We start from the raw sequence: 24,482 nt of genomic DNA, 5'->3' as shown, positions 1-24,482 counted from the left end.
CTACAGATTGAAGGCGTCATCGGCAATTCCCTTTCATATGTGAGTGATTTTGTCAGTTTCACTCATGTTCTCGTCCACATTTCCACAGAGACCCAATAAGTCCTGAATGTAAGGTAGATACGATTCCGTCGATGTCTGCACGCGACATTCCAGGGCTTTCCTCGTGGCCTGCTGTCACACAAATGGCCTGCTGAACAACCCGACAAGCTTAGGTTGCAAATGTCTCAGCTGGTCAACTCCAACTCATGCGTTTCATACCAGGTGAGCGCCATATCTCGCAAGTAAAATACAACGTTGGCCAGCATCAACGTGGGGTCCCACCTATAGTATTCGCTCACGCGCTCGTACAATGTGACGCCAGGCGCGACCAGCGTCCGTAGGCGCGTTCCAGCGGCAACCGGCACAAGATGCAATATGCTGCATTTCACGCCGAAGCGTTACCCAGACAACACTGCGTCTCCCCCTTTTCGTGACGGGGGGGGGGGACGCCGGACGCGCTGAAACACGCATGCGTCAAAGCAACGAAGCACGGCGCGTGCCTGCGAGTATATGGCAGGACCAGCGCATGGCGTCGCCAGCGCGACGCGACAAAATGAAGGCCAGCGAGCACTCGCACCGCGTCACGTCGAAATGTATTGCCGTCTTGACTGTGGCATCTAGTCATGTTCTCACATGATATCCGCCTCATAATTATTATGTTTGCACCAGTCACATACCTTCGTCATCCATTGGCGTCGCGTAATACGAAGTTTGGCATATGTGAAGCTAACGAAATGGCCGCGAGCGCATCATCAGTGTGGCATGTAGTCATGTTATTACACGACACGCATGTCTTGATTATCATAATTGGATGTGTCATTTACCTATGTCGTCAGTTCGCGCTGCGTAATATCGTGTTTGGTACATGGGGAACTAGCTAAACGGCCGCGAGCGCATTATGAGCTTAGCATGTCATGATTATCACGAATCTCATGATTATCACGCATCTCATGATTATCATGTTTGCACCAGTCACAACTATCTTCCTCCATTCACGTACTGTAATACCAAATTCGGTATATGTGAGGCTAGGGAAACGGCCGCGAGTATACAATGAGCGTGGCGTGTAGTCATATTGTTAGATGACACGCATGTCATGATACCATGTTAGGGTTTGTCATTTGTGTTCACCATACAATCATGCCATACCATACCAGTTTTGCAACATGCCATGTGAACGAAACCACCGCAAGAGCTGCAGGACCATGAAGTGCAAACTATGACACTCATGATATACATATTATGATTTTCATGATATCAAGAGTCAAATATGTTCTTCGTACAGTCATGTTATGTCATACCATTTTCGGTATTGATACCATTTTCGAAGCGGCCAGGAGAGCTAAAAGTCGTAGACGGCTAGTTAGATAGATAGATAGATAGATAGATAGATAGATAGATAGATAGATAGATAGATAGATAGATAGATAGATAGATAGATAGAGATAGATAGATAGATAGATAGATAGATAGATACGCTCAAAGTCGCCAAATTACGCTGAGAAATGCTTCGCATTTAATAAATGCGGCGTGCTCAGTTTGCTCCGCTCACTCGGCCGGCAGTGATCAGCTGATCGGCGCTGGTTGCCAGAGGTCTCACTGATAACGAGATTCGGGCGTGCCTCTCCGGGTTTACGACTTGCGGTCGCTCGCACGCACCCTGTGTCGGTGTGAACATCAGTCGCTTTTTGGTTGCCAGTCACGATTGGTCGCGTGACCACTGCTAGTTGCTGGTGTGCACCAGCCTTAAGAAAGAGCAAACTGAAAAGTAAAAAAAAGAGGCTGCCCAGCTAAGCACATCCTTCAAGCATGACGCATTTATTGTCAAGCTGCCTTGATATTGCCCAGGCCCGTTTTGTGTCTTTTGAATACAAAGCATTTCTGAACGAACTTCAACGACTTCGAACGTGAATATTCAACTATCTATCTAGCCGCTTGAGTCCCTCTCGTGCTTTCGAAGAGAGTAGACATGCGTTTCTTGCTTTCGCGTCTATGAGAAACGCTTACGCGTCTCTTGCAACGCTCCCGTTTTGTTTCGCGTAGGCGTATTATTAGTGCTTTAGCGTTTTCCCTCGTGTTCCAGCGGTACCCGGTCGCACCCGACATGGAGTACATGGTTGAAGGAACCGCAATTTCGGCATAAGAGTGGTCGGACGGCTTTTGGCAGCCATCGCCCGGTTTTCGCGCTCAGGAGAAGTGACGCTTCAAGCTTCGCCAGGTGACACCACACCTGAATGGCGCCCAGCAAGTGACGCCCCGCGTAATGACCTGAAACCACGCCCGCCACCCCTGTGAAGACGCTGCCTACTACCTACACTCTAAGGCAAAAGGGTGTTAAAAGGGTGTGTGGTTCAGCCTTTTGAAGACTAATGAGGCTGCCACAACCATTAGTCTCTTTAAGGACTAACGGCACCAGGTCTAACAGTTAGTACCCAAAGACGAGCTCATGGGGCTAACATTTAGTCCTCACATATACGCCTTACGAAGTAACCGTTAGTCCCACAATTCACCTAAAAGGACTAACATTTATTTCTCACATTTGCACTTTATAGGGCAACTGTTAATCCCTACATTTACACCTTACCGGGCCACCATTATTCCTCACAGTTGCGCCTTGCCGGACCAACGGTTGATCCACTCAAATACTCCAATCAGATAAGCTTTTTGTCCCCAGTTCGAACATTGTTTTTTGTTCATTTTCCGCCAGGCCTAATACTTTTTTCGCCTGTTTTTTGGCGCAGTGAGCAACAAACTGCACAGAAATGAACACGTGTTAGATACCTATGTGTAACTGCTTTCGCAGTCACGGCAACAACGAAAGACAAAAGTGAGACATCGAAATATTTTATTTTTATACATACACATCAAGTTTCTCAACATTTTAAAATGAATTCATGGTTAAGTGTACAAGCCCAGTCTCGTTGCCAAATCTTGTTCAGTCGTTGGAAAGGTGCTCCGACAAAAGCGATAGATGACAGGCATTGCAGACGCCAGTGCACGCAACCTTCTGCCTGTTGTATTCCCACAGCTGCAAGTACAATAATAGAGTAAAACTAGTTAGACACACGTGACAGAAGATGAAGATGCACGCATATGACAAGTACGAGCACGTTAATATAAAAAAACAAGCGCTAAATATGACACACAAATAACTTCACCTTCACATCTCGCCCAGTCTTTCTGAAGCTGCTCTGACGAAAGAGATGCATGACAAGTATTGCAGACGTCAGTGCACACTGTCTTCAGCATGGTGTGTGCCCACGGCTGCACAAAAAGTATGTAAAATAGTGAGTCACAGGTGACAGAAGATGAATACAAATGCATATGAGAAATACGTGCAAGGTAAATGAAAACTTGCGTGAGATATGAAATGCTAATAATTTCACCGTGATGTCACACGTCGTAAAAGATTCATTTCGATCCCCGTAGCGCAACAGCTTAGGAGCTGTGGCCGCACCCACAACTCCGCGATTCACCGTGCCGCTAACAAGTCGGCGAGTCCTAAGCGAGTGACGTCGTTCAGCTCGAGCAAGCGAGCGCGAGACCAAACACGGAGAATCACGCGGAGTGTGTGCCACCAGCGAAATTCAAACAGGAGAGTGAGCGTACGCTTGGACGCCGCCCCGAACAGCGCCGAGCTGGTTTGGAGCCAGCGCAAAAAAAAGTGACGGTAATGCTGCTCTTTTACACAAACTCGAGCAAGGGCAGCGCGCAAATTTTGAGTCCGCCGCCGATGCCAAAGCACGCCACCGAGCTGCTTGCGACCGACTGACGGGAAAGCCAAATGTAATGGCGGCCAATTTTCAGTGAGTTTCGACGCTAGCGAAAGCCCCGCCAGCCCGTGCTGGTGCACTTACAGCGCGCGACATACTACAACCAAGCTCCTCAGGAGAACCCGCAACGTGTTTTCGATGACTCCCAACACAGCGACGAGGTCTCAGCCCAATATCATCAGCCCGGGGCTTATCACGGCGGCGAAGACAGGCGAGCTCTCGATGAGCGAACGTACGGGAGGCTGACGGCAATGGCGGCCAATTTTCAGGTGGTCGCAAAGTACACGCGAACTGTGCAGACGCTGAAGCTGACCTTCGCAATGCATTTCGTGCGTGCGATATACAACACGACCGAGCCCGTTGCCGGCAAGCGCGATCCGTATCCCACACGCGACAAGTAGAGTAGCAAAAAGAATGCGAACCTACTTGCCTTAGACTCCAGCACTGTTTTCTGCCCTGAGTCGGACTGAAGTATATATCCGATAGGCCTGTTTTCCTCTCGGCCGCAATATTGACCTTCCCAACTGTTGCTTTCGTGTGTTGGTCGTGACTATCTTGAAGCCAGATATTTACAGCGTGGCGTGGTGACGTGTGGAGACTTGCTCCAGACTTCATCGGGGCTGCGAAACTCAAAAGCAGCAGCCCACGCTCATCCAACCGTACACACAAGCACCACGTCGTAATTCTTAGATTGGCGAATCCAGGCGGCCGTGGTTGAGCACTCAGAGCGCGACGGAATGCCCACCGTCGCCGGCGAAATACGGGGAAAGACCGAGCCAGCGGAGGAGAAGAAGGGAGCAGAAGGAGGGTTGGTCATCTAGGCAACGCTTTTCGCGCTGCCTGCAACCCTGGGCGGTTCATTCCTTTGAAGCGTGCTCGCAAACTAAGTGGTTTCGCGCGGCACGCTTTCCTCTGTGGTTGCTCCTCAACGGTCTATTCGTTGTTAGCGCGCGCCTGTTGGGCTCCGTTACTCCTTTTACGGGTAATTTTGCCTTAGAGTGTAGGATGCCGCTTGACGCAATCCACATCGTAAGACGGCCAAAAACTGCCGTCGACCTTACGAAGCTGCCGCCATGGCAACTGTACAAAGCCCTGCTGTAGGCCGCATCACTACCTAACCAGCCAGCAGCGTCCCGCAACAAAGTGCGGGTTCACCACACAAACAACATCTTCACTCTTAGTGTGCGAGAACATGTCCGAGCACAAGCCTGCCTTCGCGTCACGTCACTGCAGATCGGAGTCTTGACTATCGAATTTCACGTTTTCGCCCCCCAACCCGACGATGCATTTCGTGGCATCATGTTCAATGCCTACTAGAGCTTTACTGATGCATAAATATTGAAAGACAGACCAACCACGCATTCGTCACCATGCTTGAAGATTGTTTGCCCTAATGCAGCTACTACTACAGCGTCTACATTCGCCTCTACCCCTTCTACCCAAGAGTAAAAGCATGTGGCCGCAAGAGTAACAAGCAAGAGTAAAAGCAAGAGTAAAAGCAAACTGCCGCAAGGTGGGTCACTGAACTGACGTTTGCACTTATTCATTACCTAACCTTGACCTACGTCGTAAGATTTCTAGACTCTCATTGTACCACAAATGTATCATGCGTTTGATCATAACTCCCCTATTTAGCCAGCCCATCGGACTTAAGCCCGCACCAGTCAACACAAGGCCGTGTACCCCCTCCTGTTTGCACTACAGCGCACCATCAATCCTTCTTCTCTCAGGCAGCCAGGGACTGGAACGATCTTCCAACAAGTGTAGTCGACCATTCCAACACAGGTACATTTAGGAACGCCATGGAATCGTTGTTTTACTAAATCTTTATTGTTTGCCCACTCCCTCATGCAAAGCCCTCGCTTGGGGGCCTTTGAGGTACAATAAATAAATAAATAAATAAATAAATAAATACATAAATAAATAAATAAATAAATAAATAAATAAATATAAACTCAACCGCTGTACGCATTGTGGCGAGGTCCACCCGCAGGTACCACAGGACACCCAACCGACATGCCATCCCCGCTGTATCGTTTGTAAGGGAGGTCACGCAAAGAGCAGTTCCAACTGCAAATATCTTTTGCCTACCCCGTTCTGCTACGCACCGGCGCAAGCACCCGACGAAGAGCCACAATCGCAGCAGCCATCAATCCTTCGCACCAATCACTCACCGTCCTAAGAGCAGCCGTACCCGCCTCTCGGCCAGCCACAGCACCAGACCGGCCATTCCGGACCCCGAAGCCGTGGCCGGTCCTGGTCGAGGTGCTGATCCAGGCCCCAGTCTAAGTCTAGAAGTAAGTCACAGTAAAAGTCATGGCCCAAGTCACGTTCCAAGTCTTGATCATGGTCTCGTTCTTCTAGCTACCTGAACTCGTCCTCGTTGCCTCTTTCTTCCTCCCCTGGTTTGACCCAGGCATTCCCACAGTCATCGTCCGTGCCTGGAACCAAGAAGCTTGCCTGGGCCCAATGACCCCCTGCGTCACTCAAAGCGTCACCGACGTCGTCACAAGATCCACACGTGAGGGAGTTGGTGAGGAAGAACTCTTCACTTAAGGCACAATTTTCCTCGCAGGAGTCTCAGCTTTCAAAACTAATGTCCCAGATAGGAAACCTTACACAATACATCAAGTCATTAGTAGTAAAGCTAAGCAGAAGCTTTGAACAACCAGCCGTGACTGCGTCGCAACCGATGGAGGCTGTATATTCCCCATCCCAGCCGCAATCGAAGCCCGCGGGTAAGCGCAACAGTAACACATCCACCGCATCGATTGATGCCGAAACCGATATCGCTACGGCAGTCTCTAAAGCAGTATCTGCGGCTCTTACGACCTTAGACGCGAAATTCGAAGTAGTTTCAAGTCTTTAACAGAACATTGCGAACACGAACACCTCACTGAACGTCCTGAAGACTTATACGGAGGCCACCGATCATTTACTAAATGCTCTAAAAATAACATGGAGTCCACCACTGCTGAAATGTATGCACGGCTATAGCGCCACGAGCATCTACCCATGTTCGGTCAACCAGCCATGCTGCAGGTGGGCCCCAAGCCTGCAATGGCTCAAACATGGCATGCTGCAGACTGGCCATATGGCAGTGGAACTGCAGGGGGTACCGTAATAAATGGAGCCACCTGCAGCAGCTCGTACAGAAACTGCAAGCTGATCCGCAGGCGACAGAACCAGCCCCGGATGTTATCGCCTTGCAAGAGACGTCTACTCTCTGCACCCTCCCCGGTTCCGCGGCCTACCATCAGCTTGATACGCATGCTTCCCCCTGCAGATCCATGCTCGTTCACAGCAGCCGCACAGCTGTACAGCAGGAATTAGAAGCTATGGGCATTCAACATATGATCGTTGAGATTCTACCACGCTTACTCACAGGCAAGTCGCTCTTCGTCCTGAATGTGTACAGTTCACCCCGTGAGAAAGCGGTAGACTTCTCTCGCCTCTTCGTTGAGACAAGTGTTCTCGTCGGTGACGCACAGCTGCTCTTGCTCGGTGACTTTAACGCACGACATCCAGATTGGGGCTAAATGCACACGGATGCGGAAGGCAGGAAGGTAATTTCGCCTTACCCTACTTAACGATCTGCAGCAGCCGCCCACATGCATAGGCAGCAGTGTGTGGCGCGAAACATCGCTAGACCTCACACGCTAGACCTCACATCGCCTCAAACCTTGCCCCCGTTAAGAAGGGTGAACGTACGCATAATCTACGTATGTCACTTCCTTTCGATCCATACCGTTGAAATAGCGTTACCCGGTGGCTCCGCCTCTAAACACCTCACACTCGGAGACAGAGGCACCCCTCAAACAGCAGTTTTGTCTCCATTTATTTTTAACCTTGCTATGCGCTCACTGCCTTCTTCACTCGATGTGATCCCGGGCCTTCATCATACCATCTATGCAGACGATGCCAGGCTGTGGACTACTACGGGTTCAGACAGCCAAATAGAGGAGACCCTCCAACGTGCGGCCAAAGCCGTCGTTATCCACGCGACGCAGGCGGGCCTCACGTAATTCAGAGCTCTTCCTGCTTCGCCCTCCCAATCGTCGTTGGAACAAGCATCGATCCTCCTCAACCGGCCTCCACGTCTGTGTTAATGGTGTAGCCGTACCGCTAGTTGACCACATGCGCATTTTAGCCCTATTCATTCCATGAAATCAACGGCACGCCATCGCACTGCAACACCTCACCGTTGCCGTCACTCAAACAACCTGCCTCATTGTTCGTGTATCTGCTCGAAAGCAAGGCATGAAAGAAAGAGAGATACTCTAGCTTATTCACGCCTTCGTGATATCTGGTCTCACGTACGCACTACCATACCTGCGTCTACTGGGATGCGAGATGAAAACACTGGACCACATTATTCGCAAAGTGTAAAAGACGGCTTTTGGCCTCATTCTTAGGACATCTACGTCGCGTCTCCTCAACCTCGGGATTCACAACACTGTCGACGAACTCATCGAAGCGCATCGCACAGCCCAGACTCAGAGATTTTGCGGTAGCAAGACCGGCCACTGGATTCTCGCTTGCGTAGGATTCACCGCCTGGCCATCAGGCGCAGACCCGATTTCTATACCTCAGACTTTACGTCGACGTTTTCTCATCAAACCACTGCCGAATAACATGCTTACAGAATAGCACGATGGTAGAGGTAGACGGCGAGTATGAGTCCAATCCTTACACGACGACTACACCTCGCGGCCCAATGTGGCCTACGAGGACGCGGGGCTGCTACTACACTCAACCAAGCGCGTACGCACTTAGCGTAATAACTATTCGCACCCCCTTCAACACCGGCGTAATCTTGCGAGTAGCCGGCTATGTTCGTGCTCTCCACCCCACCGAAACCGAGGAACAGGCCATAGCTCTCGCGAAGTCCTCCGGGTTTACTACGATCCCCAGCGACTCAAAAACCGCTATCTCTAATTTCGCTCGCGGAACCGTTGCTCCTGGTACCTAACGGTTCCTTCAGTCCCTCGCCCACCCCGAAGATGATGATCCACCTCCCGTATCTCTCGTCTGGGTCCCGGTGCACGCGGGAAACCCGAGGAACGAGGCCACTCACTGACAAGCTCGAGAATTCATTAACCAAGCGTTGGGCCCCGCCACGAGCCCAGAAAACATCGACGAACCCTTCATATCCTATCACGAAATTGCCCAGCACTATCACCTCGCGCATCGAACAAAACCACCGTCGCATCACAAATTCACGAAACCACAAGAAATCACATAGCACCGCCTCCAAACGAACTCGTTCCTGTGCCTGCGGGTATACGCACACATTTACCCCAATCTGTTCAGTACGCATTGCTCAAAATGTGGCTACGTCGCCTCCCTCTCTTATATACATGGTACTGCAGCAAGGATCCGCCCCCGCCTGATCTTCTGACGACTCCCTCGTCCGAGGCGTGGGAAAGAGTACTCCGCTATACGAGCTTAAAAGTACAGCTCTGGACCATACAGTGAGCTGAGAAGGTGGCGGTCAAGTACAGCATGACCGCCAATCCTCTGTGAATTCTTTGCACTTAAATAAAGTTGTTTCAGTCTCTCTCTTTCTCTCTATCTAGCCGCTTACGTTTGGGTGCTTTCCTGGTCACCCCCTTATCTTGGCGTGAACCAAAATCAGCATGCAAGGGTAAGATGGTTTGACGAAAATGACGTGCTTGTCAAGACATGGATAATGACACAAAACCATCGCATACGTCGTCAATTACTTCCTGGAGACAGTGGCACATACGCACGGGCGGGTATGTGCCGCTCGTATTCGGGTATGTGTCGTAGGTGATTAACAGCATCTACCCAGAATGGACGAGGACACACATGAGCATTTTTAACGCGCGAGTGGTAAGAAATACCCGACATCAGTAGCGTTGTCTCGATGAATGCAGATAAATATATGCCATGGTCACAGCTGGAATCGAACCCAAGCATTATGCGTGGCAATGAAGTATGTTACCACAGAACTACGCCAGGCATCGGAACAACTTATTAGATAGATCCTAATCTTCGCGAAACGTCAATAGTGGTTGCAGTGCTGCCTACCCAATTTTATAATGATGTCACATGTACTCCTTTGATAGAGCCGTCACGTCCGGTTAACGTGAATTGCGTATATTTGCCATGCGCTGAAGTTGAGTTGCGCAGCAGTGTACAAGGCTTGCATCTTCGTGAGCCTCAGCGCTTCTTATTAGCTTCTGGTGTTACTAATACGCATGTTACAGTGGACATCGTTGCGTAAATGCAAACAGCTGAAAAAACGTCTGGAACACTTCAACATATGTCTTTGCGTGCAAGACTTGTACATATATTGAGCGTCATTTCATGACGTGTAACTCAATAAAAAAATTGCAACACGGTCCCCTTCCGTCCGCATGCTTCGCGTAACGTCGATTCCCAAGTACGTGGGATCTGCCGAACTTTTTTCATGGAATCCGAGCGTTGTCTTTTAAACCTTTTGGGTGGCATTAAATTTATAGTGAGACAGTTCAGGAGGCTGGTTTCATGTTTCATAAGTATCGTTGAGAGCCTGTATTATTTTGCCCCTCTTCCTGCTTTTTGTTTCGTTACACCATGCACTATGACAAAATGAAAAGTCTCCAAGATGACAACCTTTTTATGCCACTTCCCTCACACTCTCACTGTAGATACGGCGTTCTGTGAACCATAGCAGTGACCTAAGCTCTTTTATGACGATCGCCGCGCCGATTAGTTGTTCACTGACCGGCAGTGATGACGGGGTAAACTTGTGCAAGAACTGACATATAAAAGCTGGGCTCAGTAAGAATGAAACTTTAAAACGTAAACTCAGAACAGCTGGAGATGCACCGTTTTTTCCTGTTATGGTGGCATGTAAAGTCGACAGGTTGTGACAACTTAGAATTGTAACACCTCTGGCGAATCACCTGCCGCTAAGAAAATTTTCACCTAACATCAATGCATCAGCAAAAGGCTCTAACATAACATTCTCTGCATATTCCGTGGATACAAAGATTTAATGAAAGACACATGTTTGCCGAACAGTTTACTGAATCTGCATCTACTTTTTTTTCCTTTAGGGGACGTCCTCCGGCACGATCTGCGAGTCAGAAGTTCTTCCGTACATCTGAAGCCTCACAAAAGTTGTAGCAGTTATTTTTATAGGGTCATAAAATATGAACCATCCTACAAGATGTACGTTCCTGGATGCCAGAACGCACTTAAAGAAGGCAAATAGGTGTGCACTTCTTGTATCCCACTAGGACAAGTTCTATCTGGTTTTAGACTGAAGTGACGCCGGTAATGTTGATGATTTTTGAGTAAATACAAATAAAGCAGAGGTTGTTACGTACTTCGCTCAATGGGGTTTTTTTTCAAGAACGTGCGATATTTACCATGACACTGTTCTCCTACAGAGCATTGCAAATTAAAAACCTTGTTTTCTTGGTGAGTGGAATTCTTTGCACCATGCACGTTCTTTTACATCCACCGATACTCATGATGATTTCATAAGAGTGACACCGGATTTCTTTCACCTTGGGTTTCATGTAGATGAATGATCGAGGACCCTGCTGAATGTTCTTCTGTAGCTGTAAAATAAAAAATAAAAAAATGAAAATTCTTTAGTGGCGAATCACCTCAAGATTGCACTACGTCCCTCTGTCCATAAACCTCTGCCAGTTGTTTAGAGCAGATGTTGTAACCGGAAACATCTGTGACGCACAAAAAGTTATCCGAAGTCTATTAACCAAAACAAACAAAATAAAAGGCGTCCACGGGAGAAAAGCACAGACTTTTAATGACCAATTAGCCATCGCATATGACAAAACGAAATGTTAACAAGAAATGAAGGTTGTTAACCAGAAAAAAATAGAAGGCGGCAATTCGTATTCTGATGCAGTCTGCTTTGCCCATCATCATCATTCACTTCGTAGATATGAATGGTTTCTTTAGTAGTTAACCCATAATAGTACTAATATTGTTAGAAAATACATTTCGCGATATCGGTGTGTATCTCATTGCCTCCACTATTTATATTTGTCGACCGATTCTCTTCACACCACCCGAACCTAAATGTGTCACCGGACTGCTGTCCTGTCTTAAAAAGACGTATGACAAACACTATTTGCGATATTAGGAGAGTGAGGAGCAAGATATAGTCATGAGCAACAGCAGTTTGAACACATCAATTGGATTTCGCAGAACGTAACAGCAGCAAGGCGGAGCTGGAGATGACACTAATGTCTCGAAGGAAAATTTACGTCTCGCAGTACAATACATAGATTCCCAACAGTAACTTACAAGTGACCTTGAAAAAAAACATGTTCGTGGCATTCCACCTCAGAATGCTTACGGTATCGCATTTCATACTGGAGATCTATGTTTCGAAGCAGGCGTCTAGAAATTTATTTCCAGTATGAAATCACGGGACGTAAGGCACATTGTTGTGCGGTCTCAATATTTCTAGGAGCAGGCTTCTAGAAATACCAAGGCAACACAACTATCAAACCGCCATATATTAGAAGACAGTGCTCCTATCCTGTTGTTCCTTGAAAGATGGAGCGTTGCCACTGTGGCTGAATCAGTCTGATTTGGATGATTGACCTCGGCTACACCCAGGCTTGCTTTGCTACTGGCGCCAGCTGGTGCGGATAGTGATGCAGCTCTGATCAACACCCTACCAGTCATCAAGTATAACTTGATTTCAACATACGAAGCACAGTATTGTGATAGCACACTTGAAAACCAACGTGAATAGTGCACCGTGCATTGCGCTTTTGATAGGCGACCAGCAAAGTGTGAGACAATTTTGTATTATGACATAAACTCTGTAAAGTGTACCAGTGGCCCCTCTTATGGAAGAGGGGCCACTGGTACACTTGTCACCTTAGCGCGACACCACGCACACGTCCAACACTTTCCAACCACGCGCTCCATGGCTCGTCTGGCGTTCACCACTAAAAACATAGCACGAATCTTGGCTAGCGTTGCACCAACACCACCGTGGAGCACTGTTTGGTGAGCCCGCATAACAGTGAGGTGAGTCAAAGGATGGTGGCTCGGGAGTAGCACCGGTGTCTTCTCGCAGCACATAAGATCCGCGTTGTCAAGGCGTGTTCGTATCCTCATAACACGCTCGTCGTCGATGAATGGGTGGATTCACGTATCGATGAACTGTTCTCTAAATTGTGTCCCGCTTTGAGCTAGACTATTTCTCTACCGTATGTGTCTAATTGTGCTTGTCGAAACCAAATGTATTCTACTTCTTGAACTTTTTGAGTCGATAACACTCGGTCCGGGCGGTGATTGGCTATGCATTAGTTGTTCAGAAAGCGCGTTATCCATGCAGCCACCTTCACCATTTGCATCCTGGAGCCAAAATCATAAGAAAAACATTGTCACTCTGAAGAAATACTCCTCAGTAGCAAATATTTGTACGAGAGAGGACAATTATAGAGTTAGAAAATTCACTCTGCTGTGAAGTTTAACATCCTAAAATATCATATGATTATGAGAGACGCCATAGTGGAGGGCTCCGAAAATTTCGACCATTTGGGGTTCTTTAACGTGCACCTAAGTCTGAGCACATGGGCATACAACATTTCCACCTTCTTCAGAAAGGCAGCCGCCGCAGCCGGGATTTGATCCCGCGACCTGCGTGTCAGCAGCCTAGTACCATAGCCACTAGACCACCGCGACGGGGCTCCAGCAAAGGTAGGGAGAAGTGTGGACTTCCAAGTCTGATTTTATGCAACACAAAAGTACACAGCCTATACAAGACAAAAACTACGCGTCTAAGCTAAGCAACAAAAAACCAAGTAGCAAAACCAAGACGGAAAAAAGAACGACAAACGACCGCGAAACATCGTGTGCCAGTGAATACAATTAAACAGTTCTTTAGGGGACTAATACGGAAGGTTTACTGACTCAACTTTTTTCAGCTTTTGTTCAATGTTCGCTAATTATCTTGGCGCCTTCACGAGGTTGAGATGCAAGAACTCGAAAGTGTCGCGAATCAGTCCTCTGTTGCTGTATCTATATTCGCGCAACCTGGTTGGAAGCGTAGAATGCTAACTATCGTGATTCCGCTTCTTACCTAAACTACATCTGGATTTATCAGGCCAAGAATCAAGCTGTTAAAAAACCTGAACTGGCACTACACAGTTTCAGCCACTGAAGATCACAGGGTTGATTCAAAGATTCGGCATAGTCCAGTTTGTGATATATGATAACTTATTTCTGTTATTAAGAAATGTTCAGTATCATTTTGAAGTATAGAAATGTACACATGCAGTGTTATTCAAAATAACGTTAGCAAAATCAAAACAAGTAAACACATTCACCAGGATGCTGATAGGTCGTTTCGCAAACGAGCTTTTAACTGCGTAAAGACCCAGATAAATGAATGAGTTCAAACTTTTGCCTCTCTATCCCCAAAAGTAAAACTGATTCATATTGAAAAAATGTAACTACAGAACTTAAGGTTTTTTGTGTTGATATTCAAAGGCCCAATGTCCACAAAGCATGTCTTACCGACTGAGCAGAATACGAAAGCTAGCGCATTGAGAATAGTTTTAGCCCTATTATTGTGTTTGGCCGGTGCCTATGCAAAAAAAAACATAGTGTATGCAATATGATCCGGGGAAAAGTATTCCACAATATGAATGCGCCTTGCAGCCAATAACTTTAGAGACAGCATTATTATTAGCTTAGTTAAGGTCTAATCACAAGGCCTGTACAAAATTTGCGTTTTTATTGATTTTCGACCTAATTATCAAGAACATCTAGATACCATGCAGCATCGTCATAATTCAAGACACCATGACTCTTATGCTTAAAAAAACTTGGTGCGACAGAAATGTATGAAGGGCATTAGAGAGGTTGATTGAAAAAAAAGACACAGAAGCCCAATACCCATTATCAGAACGAGCACATTTGACAGCACCTCGATATATTTTCGGTGATTTTGATTGATATGTTGTGTTTAACGTTCCAAAACCACCATATGATTATGAGAGACGCCGTAAGAGAGGGCTCCGGAAATTTCGACCACCTGGGGTTCTTTAACGTGCACCCAAATCTGAGTACACGGGCCTAAAACATTTCCGCCTCCATCGCAAATGCAGCGACCGCAGCCGGGATTTGAACCAGCGACCTGCGGGTCAGCAGCCGAGTACCTTAGCCACTAGACCACTGCGGCGGGGCTTTTCAGTGATTTTCAGTGCTCTTTCTTCCTGGCAGTGTTATTCAAGTACAATGGTGGACAAAGTACCTAAATGATGACGTTAATGGCAAAAAATATAATTAAAAAAATACAGGAAGCAGGCCTTGCAGACCTTCTGCATGCGTAAAACAACAAGCATGACCCTTAAGTCTGGGAGACATGACTGCAGTAATTCCAGGACGTCCTGTTCTACGCATTTTTAAAGACCCTTCAACGTGCTTTTGCAGTGCCCATACATTATAGCTCAATGAAGACATATTCAAGAGCGTTCTCTCGAAGTGGGTGACTAGTCAGCACGATGACGGCAATATGGTGATGCTCCCTCCTGCGGCTGTGTTAGCCTCAGAGTGAACGCGTTAGCACAGAATGAAAACTGCGACTGTGCATATTTTTTGCATCAGTGAACAAACCGTTCCATGCATAACACAGAACAGACTTATTGATTATCGCGATGCTAGAAGTTTTCACAAAATTATGAGGCAAGTCGCGCCTTCCATATTAGCCCACAGCGGACGCATATCAGCTGCACTACGTTTATTGTAGGCGCGATGGTTAGGTCGATGTCATCGCCTGACATTTCAAAATAAACTCACCTGGATTGACTTGAATAGATCATTCTTCAGTGCTTTTGGACTGCAGGAATTTCTTAACAATGTATGCGCGATATCGCACGGGCTCGCAAGCAATATAAAATGGCCAGAGTTGCGCAGCTTGTTTTTGTGCGCCCGATAATAGGTTACGACACCCTGCGAGCTATTCGCTTGTTGAGCGGTTTGAAAGAAAAATGTACGCTTGTTGATAGGTTGCAGCACACTGCAAGCAATTTTCTCGTTGGCCGGTTTGGGAATCAAATATGCACTTGTTGATAGCGTGCAGCCCACTGCAAGCGATTTGCTTGTTGACTGGTTTGAGATCAAAATGGGCGCTTGTTGATAGGTTGAAGGATACTGCAAGCGATTTGCTTGTTGACCGGCTTCAGAGCAAGATGTGCACTTGTTGATTGGTTCCAGCCCACTGCAAGCGATTTGTTTGTTGACCGGTTTGCGAATGAAATATGCACTTGTTGATAGGTTACAGCACAGTGCAAGCCATTTGTTTGTACCGGTTTGAGACCGAAATGGGCGCTTGTTGATAGGTTGCAGGATACTGCAAGCGATTTTCTTGTTGACCGGCTTGAGAGCAAAATTTGCGCTTGTTGATTGGTTCCAGCCCACTGCAAGTGATTTGCTTGTTGGCCGGTTTGGGAATGAAATATGGACTTGTTGATAGGTTGCAGCACAGTGCAAGCGATTTGCTTGTTGACCGGTTTGAGATCGAAATGGGCGCTTGTTGATAGGTTGCAGGATACTGCTACTGCAAGCGAGTTGCTTGTTCACCGGCTTGAGAGCAAAATGTGCGCTTGTTGATTGGTTCCAGCCCACTGCAAGCAATTTGCTTGTTGACCGGTTTGGGAGCGAAATGCGCTCTTGTTGATAGGTTTCACCACACTGCAAGTGATTTGTTTGTGGACCGGTCTGAGAGTGAAAGGTTTTCCGCGGCCAGTTAACGGTAAGACTCGTAGTGGTCGAAGTCGTTCCTCGGAGGCAAGTCTTATCAATGCTTTCAAGACTGACGTTGAAATAAACCATCTTGACGGCAAGAATTTTTCACTTAATGTAAAAGACTGTAACCGCACTGCGAGTGACAGCGACGATGACAAACTAGATGCTAGAAAAAAAACTGACGAGGATAAAGTTCCATTTCATGTCCTCTGGGGCGTTAATATTGTTCACATTCGTTAATGACTTTGATTGTGCTTAGGTTATGACATACTTCAGCGATATAAAAAACGAATTGCATAGTTTCTCTTCTGCATTAATTCCGGTTGAAATATTGTGGACCTTAAAAACCAGGGCTTGCCGCGAGCACGTTTTAGTTTGAGCAGCGATGTTAAAAGGTTAGAGTGATGAAACGTGAAGAGACTCCCTGAGTCGATGCCCCTTTGCTAACATTGAACCTTCTTCAGTGGTACCTTCCGAATGAGGTTGCTATCACTGCATCTTGTTAACGTCGAACAATTAAAGATTGTGAAAAGTGCCCGTGCGCATACGTGCACTCTTGTATATTTCGGTTATGCCGATCGAACCGGCAACATTATATTGTAGAAAATGGTAGGCAGCTGGCACACAAGTGCTACTGCATAATATGTTAAATACTTCAGTTCCGTTGAATAATTTACTCCCTATTCGTGAGTTCGCAACTAAATACGATGTGTCATATTTGAAAACGTATCACCATGTTAAACATTCAGCCCCATGCAGCAGTCAGGACGCTTCTCGCTGGCGGTTTACTGCGGCGGCAAATCCTCCAGGCAGGCTCGCTACATTATACATCGAGTGCCACCGACTTCATACGTCTATTCTAGATCGAACAGTTTTCTGTTGCACACACGGGTTTTCGCAAGACGTCATTTGTTCATGGTAGTGAGCACAAATATAACCTTTGCACATCATTGTAATTTCGGAGACTAATTTTGTCTCAATTATTTCAGTGCAGCTCACGACTTCATCCGGTGAAAGTGGAAAAGGCTGCACGTAAGCACGTCCTATCGGTTCCAATGCTACCGCACAGGTTTACCCTGCTCAAGGCGCCATCTTAAATCGTAAGCGACGTAAATTATGTTTCGCTGGCATCATGAATTTAAAAGCGCACTATAGTTTTCTTTTTTTCCTTTCAAGAGGACCGCCCTTTTTCTCTTCCTGTGACGTGTTCATCAAACGCCGCACGCGAAGCTTTTTTCTTGCGTATTCTCTCGCGATTGGCGCCGACAGTTCTGCAAATACGTCATGCGCGACTCATATGTACATGTTTCTTTTAGAATTAGTGTTTCGCAAAGCTAGCATAAATTCTACAAAGATTTATTAGCAGCCAAATATTTGTCCTAGTCGGCCAACCGAAGCCTGTAGTAGTGAATTCATGCGTGGTCGCTCTACCTCTCTTTCGCATTGTTCAGACATTTGCCTTGATTTTGTGTTGTCTTTGTATTTCAGACCAGTACTTGTGCATTGTCTATTTCACAAGTTATGGGTGCAACCTCAATACTAAATTAGGTTGTGGATAAGCCGGTGTCATGCGAAGGTTCTCTAGGCAGGCTATACGTGTACATTATGCCGCTTAAAATGCAACATTGTCACCCTCTTCCAAAATAATTATGCGACCACAACATCTCCATGCTCCAATTTCCTATTGTTTCAAAGTGGAGAGAGAGGTAGCTGGGCTGCGTTTTCTACTGTATGCACTACCGGCTACGTTAAGCTTCGTATTCAAAGTGTGGCGATATACAGTGAACTGGCATGAAAAAAGAGGTTGTCGTGGCCATATTCGCCATTTTCTTCACCAATGTTACAATCGTGGTGCCTAATAGAACGAGGACTATCGTGTCTTTGGATATGAAGCAGGTCAGTTACTGTAGTCCCGTACTCATAACGTACATAGCATTCAAGGCCAAGACGGCCTTTTCCATGCCATGGACACGCTCTGCAAGTATTATTGTCTGTTTTTGTTTGACAAGTCTTAGTTGCTCTTGATTGGCTGACTTGATGGCTCGCGTTGTACTGTACGTTTTTTTTCAGCTACGTATACCACAATTGAACAATGTATTCAGTGTTTTTAATAATAGTCTGCGTTCAATTCTTCAAATGCTTGTTGGAACGGGAGACTGCCCCATGAATTTAATAGAAGAAATGCTAGAAATTGTCTTTCCTTCAACTCTATGTGGGCGCGATCTTCTATTTTGTTCCTATACTATAAAGTCATGACCTGGTGGGCCTATATAGACTTCTCTACCTTGTTAAAGCTTATTAAAAATGAACCAATGAACCATTTTTAAAATCCAGTGCATTTTTTTCGTTTAGTTCATCTATCTATCTATCTATCTATCTATCTATCTCTCTATCTATCTATCTATCTATCTATCTATCTATCTATCTATCTATCTATCTATCTATCTATCTATCTATCTATCTATCTCTCTATCTATCTATCTATCTATCTATCTATCTATCTATCTATCTATCTATCTATCTATGTGCCTGTCTCTCTGTCTATCTGTCCTTCCGTCTGTCTGTCCGTTTGTATTTTTTATGTTATTCGGCTCTTTCTCTTTCTCTCCCTCTGAAATTGTTGCATCACCCATTCGACTAATTGAATGGAACGTACGCAAAGTGGCGTAACGGGAGAACGCATGCAGTGCGCACGTGATCAAGCAGCAAACGAGAAGAAGGAGACGAAGAGAACAGTAGTAGACAAAGTTGCTTTATGTTCGCACTAGGCGGATCGGCGTCAGGCGCTGCGTGACGTATATGCCAAAGGTAGTGACAGTTTTTGTAAACTCGTACGGGACCTGAAAGGAAAACGGTATCATTGCTGAACATCATATTTGAGCCGGAATCGAATCAAGGCAATCTAGATGGCATTCATAGACTCTACTTCAAAATAACGCCAGTGCCTCAATTTGTTAAAAAATAAATGCTTGCAACAATCATGTCACGAGAATGTCAATGGCCGTGGCAGTGTCGTTATTTACTTTCAAAATGTGGCAAACGTTACAAACGTTACATGTGCATGACTCCCCAGGTTAATGTGAAGCGTAACGTGAGTACTAATATTAATGACCTCTATGACCACTGTGTCTGATGCGCAAATTACCACCACGCCGTGTGGAATAGAGGACAATAAAACTGGCACAGCTGTTCTAATATGAGTGGTTACATTACATCGGATCATGAGCTACTCTGTACAGTCGTCTGCATGCTTTACACGAGCGCTTCGACGCGCGATCTGGACTACATTTACTGATGCCAGCCGCCAACAACTGCGCGATCTTGCCGGCGCAAACCCTCGGGATGATTGGGTAGTATGACCGCATGCAAGGATAATATCTCGGCCACAGATCCCAAAGCTACGGGGCCCTAGCTTCAAACAACCTTTTTCAGGGCATGCTGAGCAGCATTCGAGCTGAGGTTGCTAATGACTGTACATGCCAGTGTAATCGGCTTGTCTAGTAGGTCATAAGTATGTCCGCAACTACTCTCAGTTTATACAAAAAAGTCATCCCACGTCGTAATAAATTGCTCAACGCGGAAACTGAGAGAAAATGCGTGCAGCCGACTGCATTAAATGAAATTTATTTTCATGATATGTTGGGTTGTGTATTCACTTGAATAAGGTCTGTGGCCATGAGCGACCGCAGTGTCGCATCAAGAAGAGAACGAACCGTACGGATGACGCGTCCCGCACAACGACTCTCTTTTACTGGTCCTCATAACGCTTCTACCCAGCAAGTCGGCTGCCACTAAATGAGTTATGCGTACACAACACGCGTGATCCTCATAAACATTTTTATATAAGAAGCACCTTATGGTCGAGCTCAAGCCGTTGTGTTTGCCCACTTACCCCGCATGCGCAACTGCCAGAACGCGTTCCTGCGCTTCCGCGTTCAGCCCTGTGTAAGGAGCTGGGTAAGACAATGTGGTCTGTCCGCCTTACACTCTCTCAGCAATCATGTAAAAAATGGCATTGGGAACGAGGTTCTGCAGATGCGCGATGAACACACGTCCTCACAAGTGGCCTGGTGACTACACTCTAAAAATTGCGGAGGATATCACAGGAGTAAAAAGGCCAAGTCACTCTTCAGGGCGTTCGTGTACTCCCGAAAAGCATCAGACAGAGAGAAATTCGTTTTTGCTCTGTATGAAACGAGAGAGTGAAACAGCTTCCTACCCTTTATCTTTTGAGAGAGTGAAATGCCCATATGGATTTCAGGCATGAGAGAGTAAAACGGGGTTATACTCTTGCTCTTGATTACTTTTAGATGCGTCGGCACACCGCGAGTGACTAGCACTATCTTAACCACACATATATGCGGTAAAACGTACTGCGTCTGTTTGTTCAAACGTTAGAGATGTTTAACAAAAGGAACAGCGTTTTCATCGTGCACCAGTGAATTCAGCGCTCTAGAAGGCAATTGGAGCCCTTAATATACACATTTTTAGCCTTGGATCTGAGTAGCGAAATAAGCCAATACTACCTCGTTCAATCGGTCACGATCGAAACTCAATTCAAATGGCTGTGACAATCTTCCTATATTAATATTCATGTTTTTCGCTACGACCATTGCACATGGGTGATGGTGCTGTAAGCCAAACGTACGGTATGGCTGCAGAGAAGTAAGGTGGGTTTAGTCGTAGAACGTGAACAAGAATGAGCAAAAATATGTTCAAGGGAGTACAAATAAAAACGAAATTGTTTAGCGTACACTTCACATGTGCGATTTTGTAGGCGGAAATGACTAACCACTTAGCAATTCAGTGCTAATAACGTTGATAAAATTGGTTGCGGTAATCGTTCCTTTTTTATTGTGAAAAAAAAAACGTGTCGAATAGACGTTTCGTTTTCCTTCATGGTGACTTGATTGGTAGGCCGTACCGTGCCCCAGACTTCCGTGACGCGCTGCTTGAAGTGGTGAGTGCAGCGGACATAATAGAAGTTGGCCAGTATCAAATGAGTCATGTATGGATGGTTACATGTGCAAGCAGCATGGCGAAACAGAAACTCGTCACTTGTGGTGAGCTCCATGTAAAAGGGCTGAAGTGCATGGTGCTAGATCCGGAGACCGAGAATAATAGGCTGAAACTTCTTCTTGGAACGGAAGACTGCCCCACGAATTTAATAGAAAAAATGCTAGAAATTGTCTTTCCTCCCACTCTATGTGGGCGTGATCTTCTTCTTCGTTTCTATACTATAAAATCATGACCTGGTGTGGCTATTTAGACTTCTCTACCTTGTTAAAGCTTATTAAAAATGAACCAATGAACCATTTTTAAAATCCAGTACATTTTCTTCGTGTATTTTATCTATCTATCTATCTATCTATCTATCTATCTATCTATCTATCTATCTATCTATCTATCTATCTAGGCTTTCACATCATTTTGAATCGCGACGTGTTTAAGAGGCGTTCCAAGCTTACGGTGTTGTGAAGTCCGCTGAGAGAGAGAAATAGAAATGTGCAGGAATAGAACAATGGATGCCAACAAATAGGGACGTTGCCTTAGAGCTCAAGGGCACCATAACTGTTAGCTCAACACCCCACCTTATGTCAATCTATGGTCACCAATGCCTCGTACTTATTTCCGATAGGCCTCCACTGTGTCTTCGTTGCAAGTGATGGGGGCATGTCCGTCGACAGTGCAAAACACCGAGGTTCTTGCAGTGTCATTGATTTGGTCACTCGTCAGATGCCTGCGTGTCGACTTATGCCAACAAACTCTGGTCTGTTTAAGGCACAGAAGAGCAACATCTGGCTGATCTTATGGATGCTACTGAGGTAGTTGATGCGACCGGAAAAGCGGTGGGAGGAGCGAAAGGTGCCCTAAAGGAAGCTGAACACTTGTACATGGATACCCTCGGCACGCAAAATAACAGCGCTAACGACGCCAGTGAAAGCATAAAGGAATGCAATGTTGCAGGAGAACACCACCTGGAAGACCTTAAAAACAAGCCTCCTCACAAAGAGGAACAAGAAGCAATGAATAGCGGTCAGACAAGAAAGCGTCAGGCACCGGCTACCGATGAAGCAACAAGTGCACCAGACACGAAAAAGCAAGTGTGCTTAGGTGGTGCCCGTGTCACCTCCTTTGGGGACTGAGAGACGTGCCACCTATGCCAGCGTCCTCAAGAAGATGCTCCTAAAAAGTGCAAAGGAGGTAAAGCCACAGGTTGCCCTGTGACTAAAGGTGACCTACAAAAGCTTCAAGATATCAAAACGGCTACCGTGCTAACGTTTGCCAATTGTGTAGCGACACTCAACGTACGTGACGACTTGAGGAACTTAAGGCATCAGTGGCAGTTGCACCACGTGCTTGAGCACTACAACATTGATGTAGTTGCAGTGCAAGAGAGTAAGATTTCGGCTGCTCGTGACACCCATCTCGCACTGGAAGGTTTCTGAGATTGCAATTTATACATCAGCCTAGCACGTGGTGCATCCGCTGGATGTTTTTTATTAGAAAACACTTTCATCATACTATGGCGTCGCTTCTTGTTCATGAGAAAGGACGCCTCCTTTGTTGCGACTTTTTTTCATACCCATAAATGGAGGTTTATCTGTGTCTATGTTCCTTCCAAATTGAATGACAGGAATCCTTTTTTCCTCTCTATAACTTCGCTGCTAAACACTGACAGAGCTTTGATAGTTTTTGAAGACTTTAGTTGTGTTTGTGACGCGAGAGATCAATCATATATAACAAATTGTTATTATTCAAGTGCTACTTTACTGCAGAAATTTTTGAATGACCACAATTTAATGGATGTAGGAGCGCATGCACGTTTTCAGTGAAGTTCACGCACTTTCAAGGCCTCTTTCATGCTCGGCTTGACCATGTGTATGCATCTCTAAGTCTTTGGTCTTACATTCCTAATAATGCTGTAAAGCCATATTTTTTACAGACCATTGCTAGGTGACCGTTTTTTGGGAAGACACATGGAAGCTTCACGCACAGTTGTTGCGCGAAGAGCGTTTTGTTAAAATAGTAGGACAATCGGAACAGGAGGTAACACAGTGTCGACAGCTGCCAATTTTCCCTCAATCGGAAAGGTTCAAAAGAAGAGTTAAGTATCAGGCAAGTAGTATTTCATGTGAAATAGCGCAAAAAAGCTAAAAACGCTATCTTTATGATTTACCGCATAAGTTCCACACTTTTGAAAGTCACTAGCCGGGATTGTACACGGCCGAGATCACTGTGATTCGAGCACAGATACAAAAACATGATACAGATTTCTACGGAGGAGAATATATTCGTTACCGTGTTACCCATTTTACTGAAGAGGAATCCACTAAAAATACCTCGGAGATCAAAAGAGATATGCACTTTCTACACAGATACTGCACATTGGGTCGCGGGGTTCTCTTTGCACAGAGGCATGTGAAATAAGAGCCACATTTGAAATTTATTACAAAAATTAGTTCACCACGGCTGAACTTCAGGAGAATCTTGAGGAAGAAGCTGACCATTTGATTGTTCTAGTGCCTCCGTTACAAGGTGATGATAGACTCACTGTATATGGGCCCATGACCGGATAGGAAATGAGATTTGAAGTAACAACGTTGCAGAAGAACAAATCTCCTGGCCCTGATGGCCTTATTGGCGAATTTTACATAGATTATGAGGAACTTCTGATACCTTTCGTTGAGAAACTTTTTAAAGAGGCATATGAAGGTGGTGAACTTCCTCTTTTTTATCAGCACCATACAACATTATTCCCAGAAAGTGCTGATCCTGACGCATTAAAGAGAGATACCGGATATAGGCCTATAACGTTATGTAACGTTGACTACAAAATATTTGCTAAATTGTTGACAAATCGGGAACAGACAGTGATTAATAAATGTCTAGATGAACACAAAACATGTGTGATTC

At 45.9% G+C, this 24,482-nt stretch overlaps 1 protein-coding gene across 3 annotated transcripts in view; it reads left to right on the top strand.

Moving 5' to 3' along the window:
• The window catches only part of LOC142771418 (uncharacterized), a 55,344-nt gene extending 44,193 nt beyond the window's left edge, over window positions 1-11,151 (top strand). For all 3 annotated transcript variants that reach the window (XR_012885909.1, XR_012885908.1, XM_075872899.1), the window contains one exon: window positions 10,880-11,151. Coding sequence is in view for 1 of the 3 variants with exons in the window: in XM_075872899.1 (XP_075729014.1) it covers window positions 10,880-11,037 (158 nt within the window). In the remaining 2 variants the exon portion in view is untranslated. The remainder of the gene's footprint in view (window positions 1-10,879) is intronic.
• Window positions 11,152-24,482: the final 13,331 nt, after the last annotated feature.

The sequence above is a fragment of the Rhipicephalus microplus genome, chromosome 9, assembly GCF_043290135.1.
Source record: "Rhipicephalus microplus isolate Deutch F79 chromosome 9, USDA_Rmic, whole genome shotgun sequence".
NCBI lineage: Eukaryota > Metazoa > Arthropoda > Arachnida > Ixodida > Ixodidae > Rhipicephalus > Rhipicephalus microplus.
This window is presented reverse-complemented; position numbering and strand designations above follow the sequence as displayed.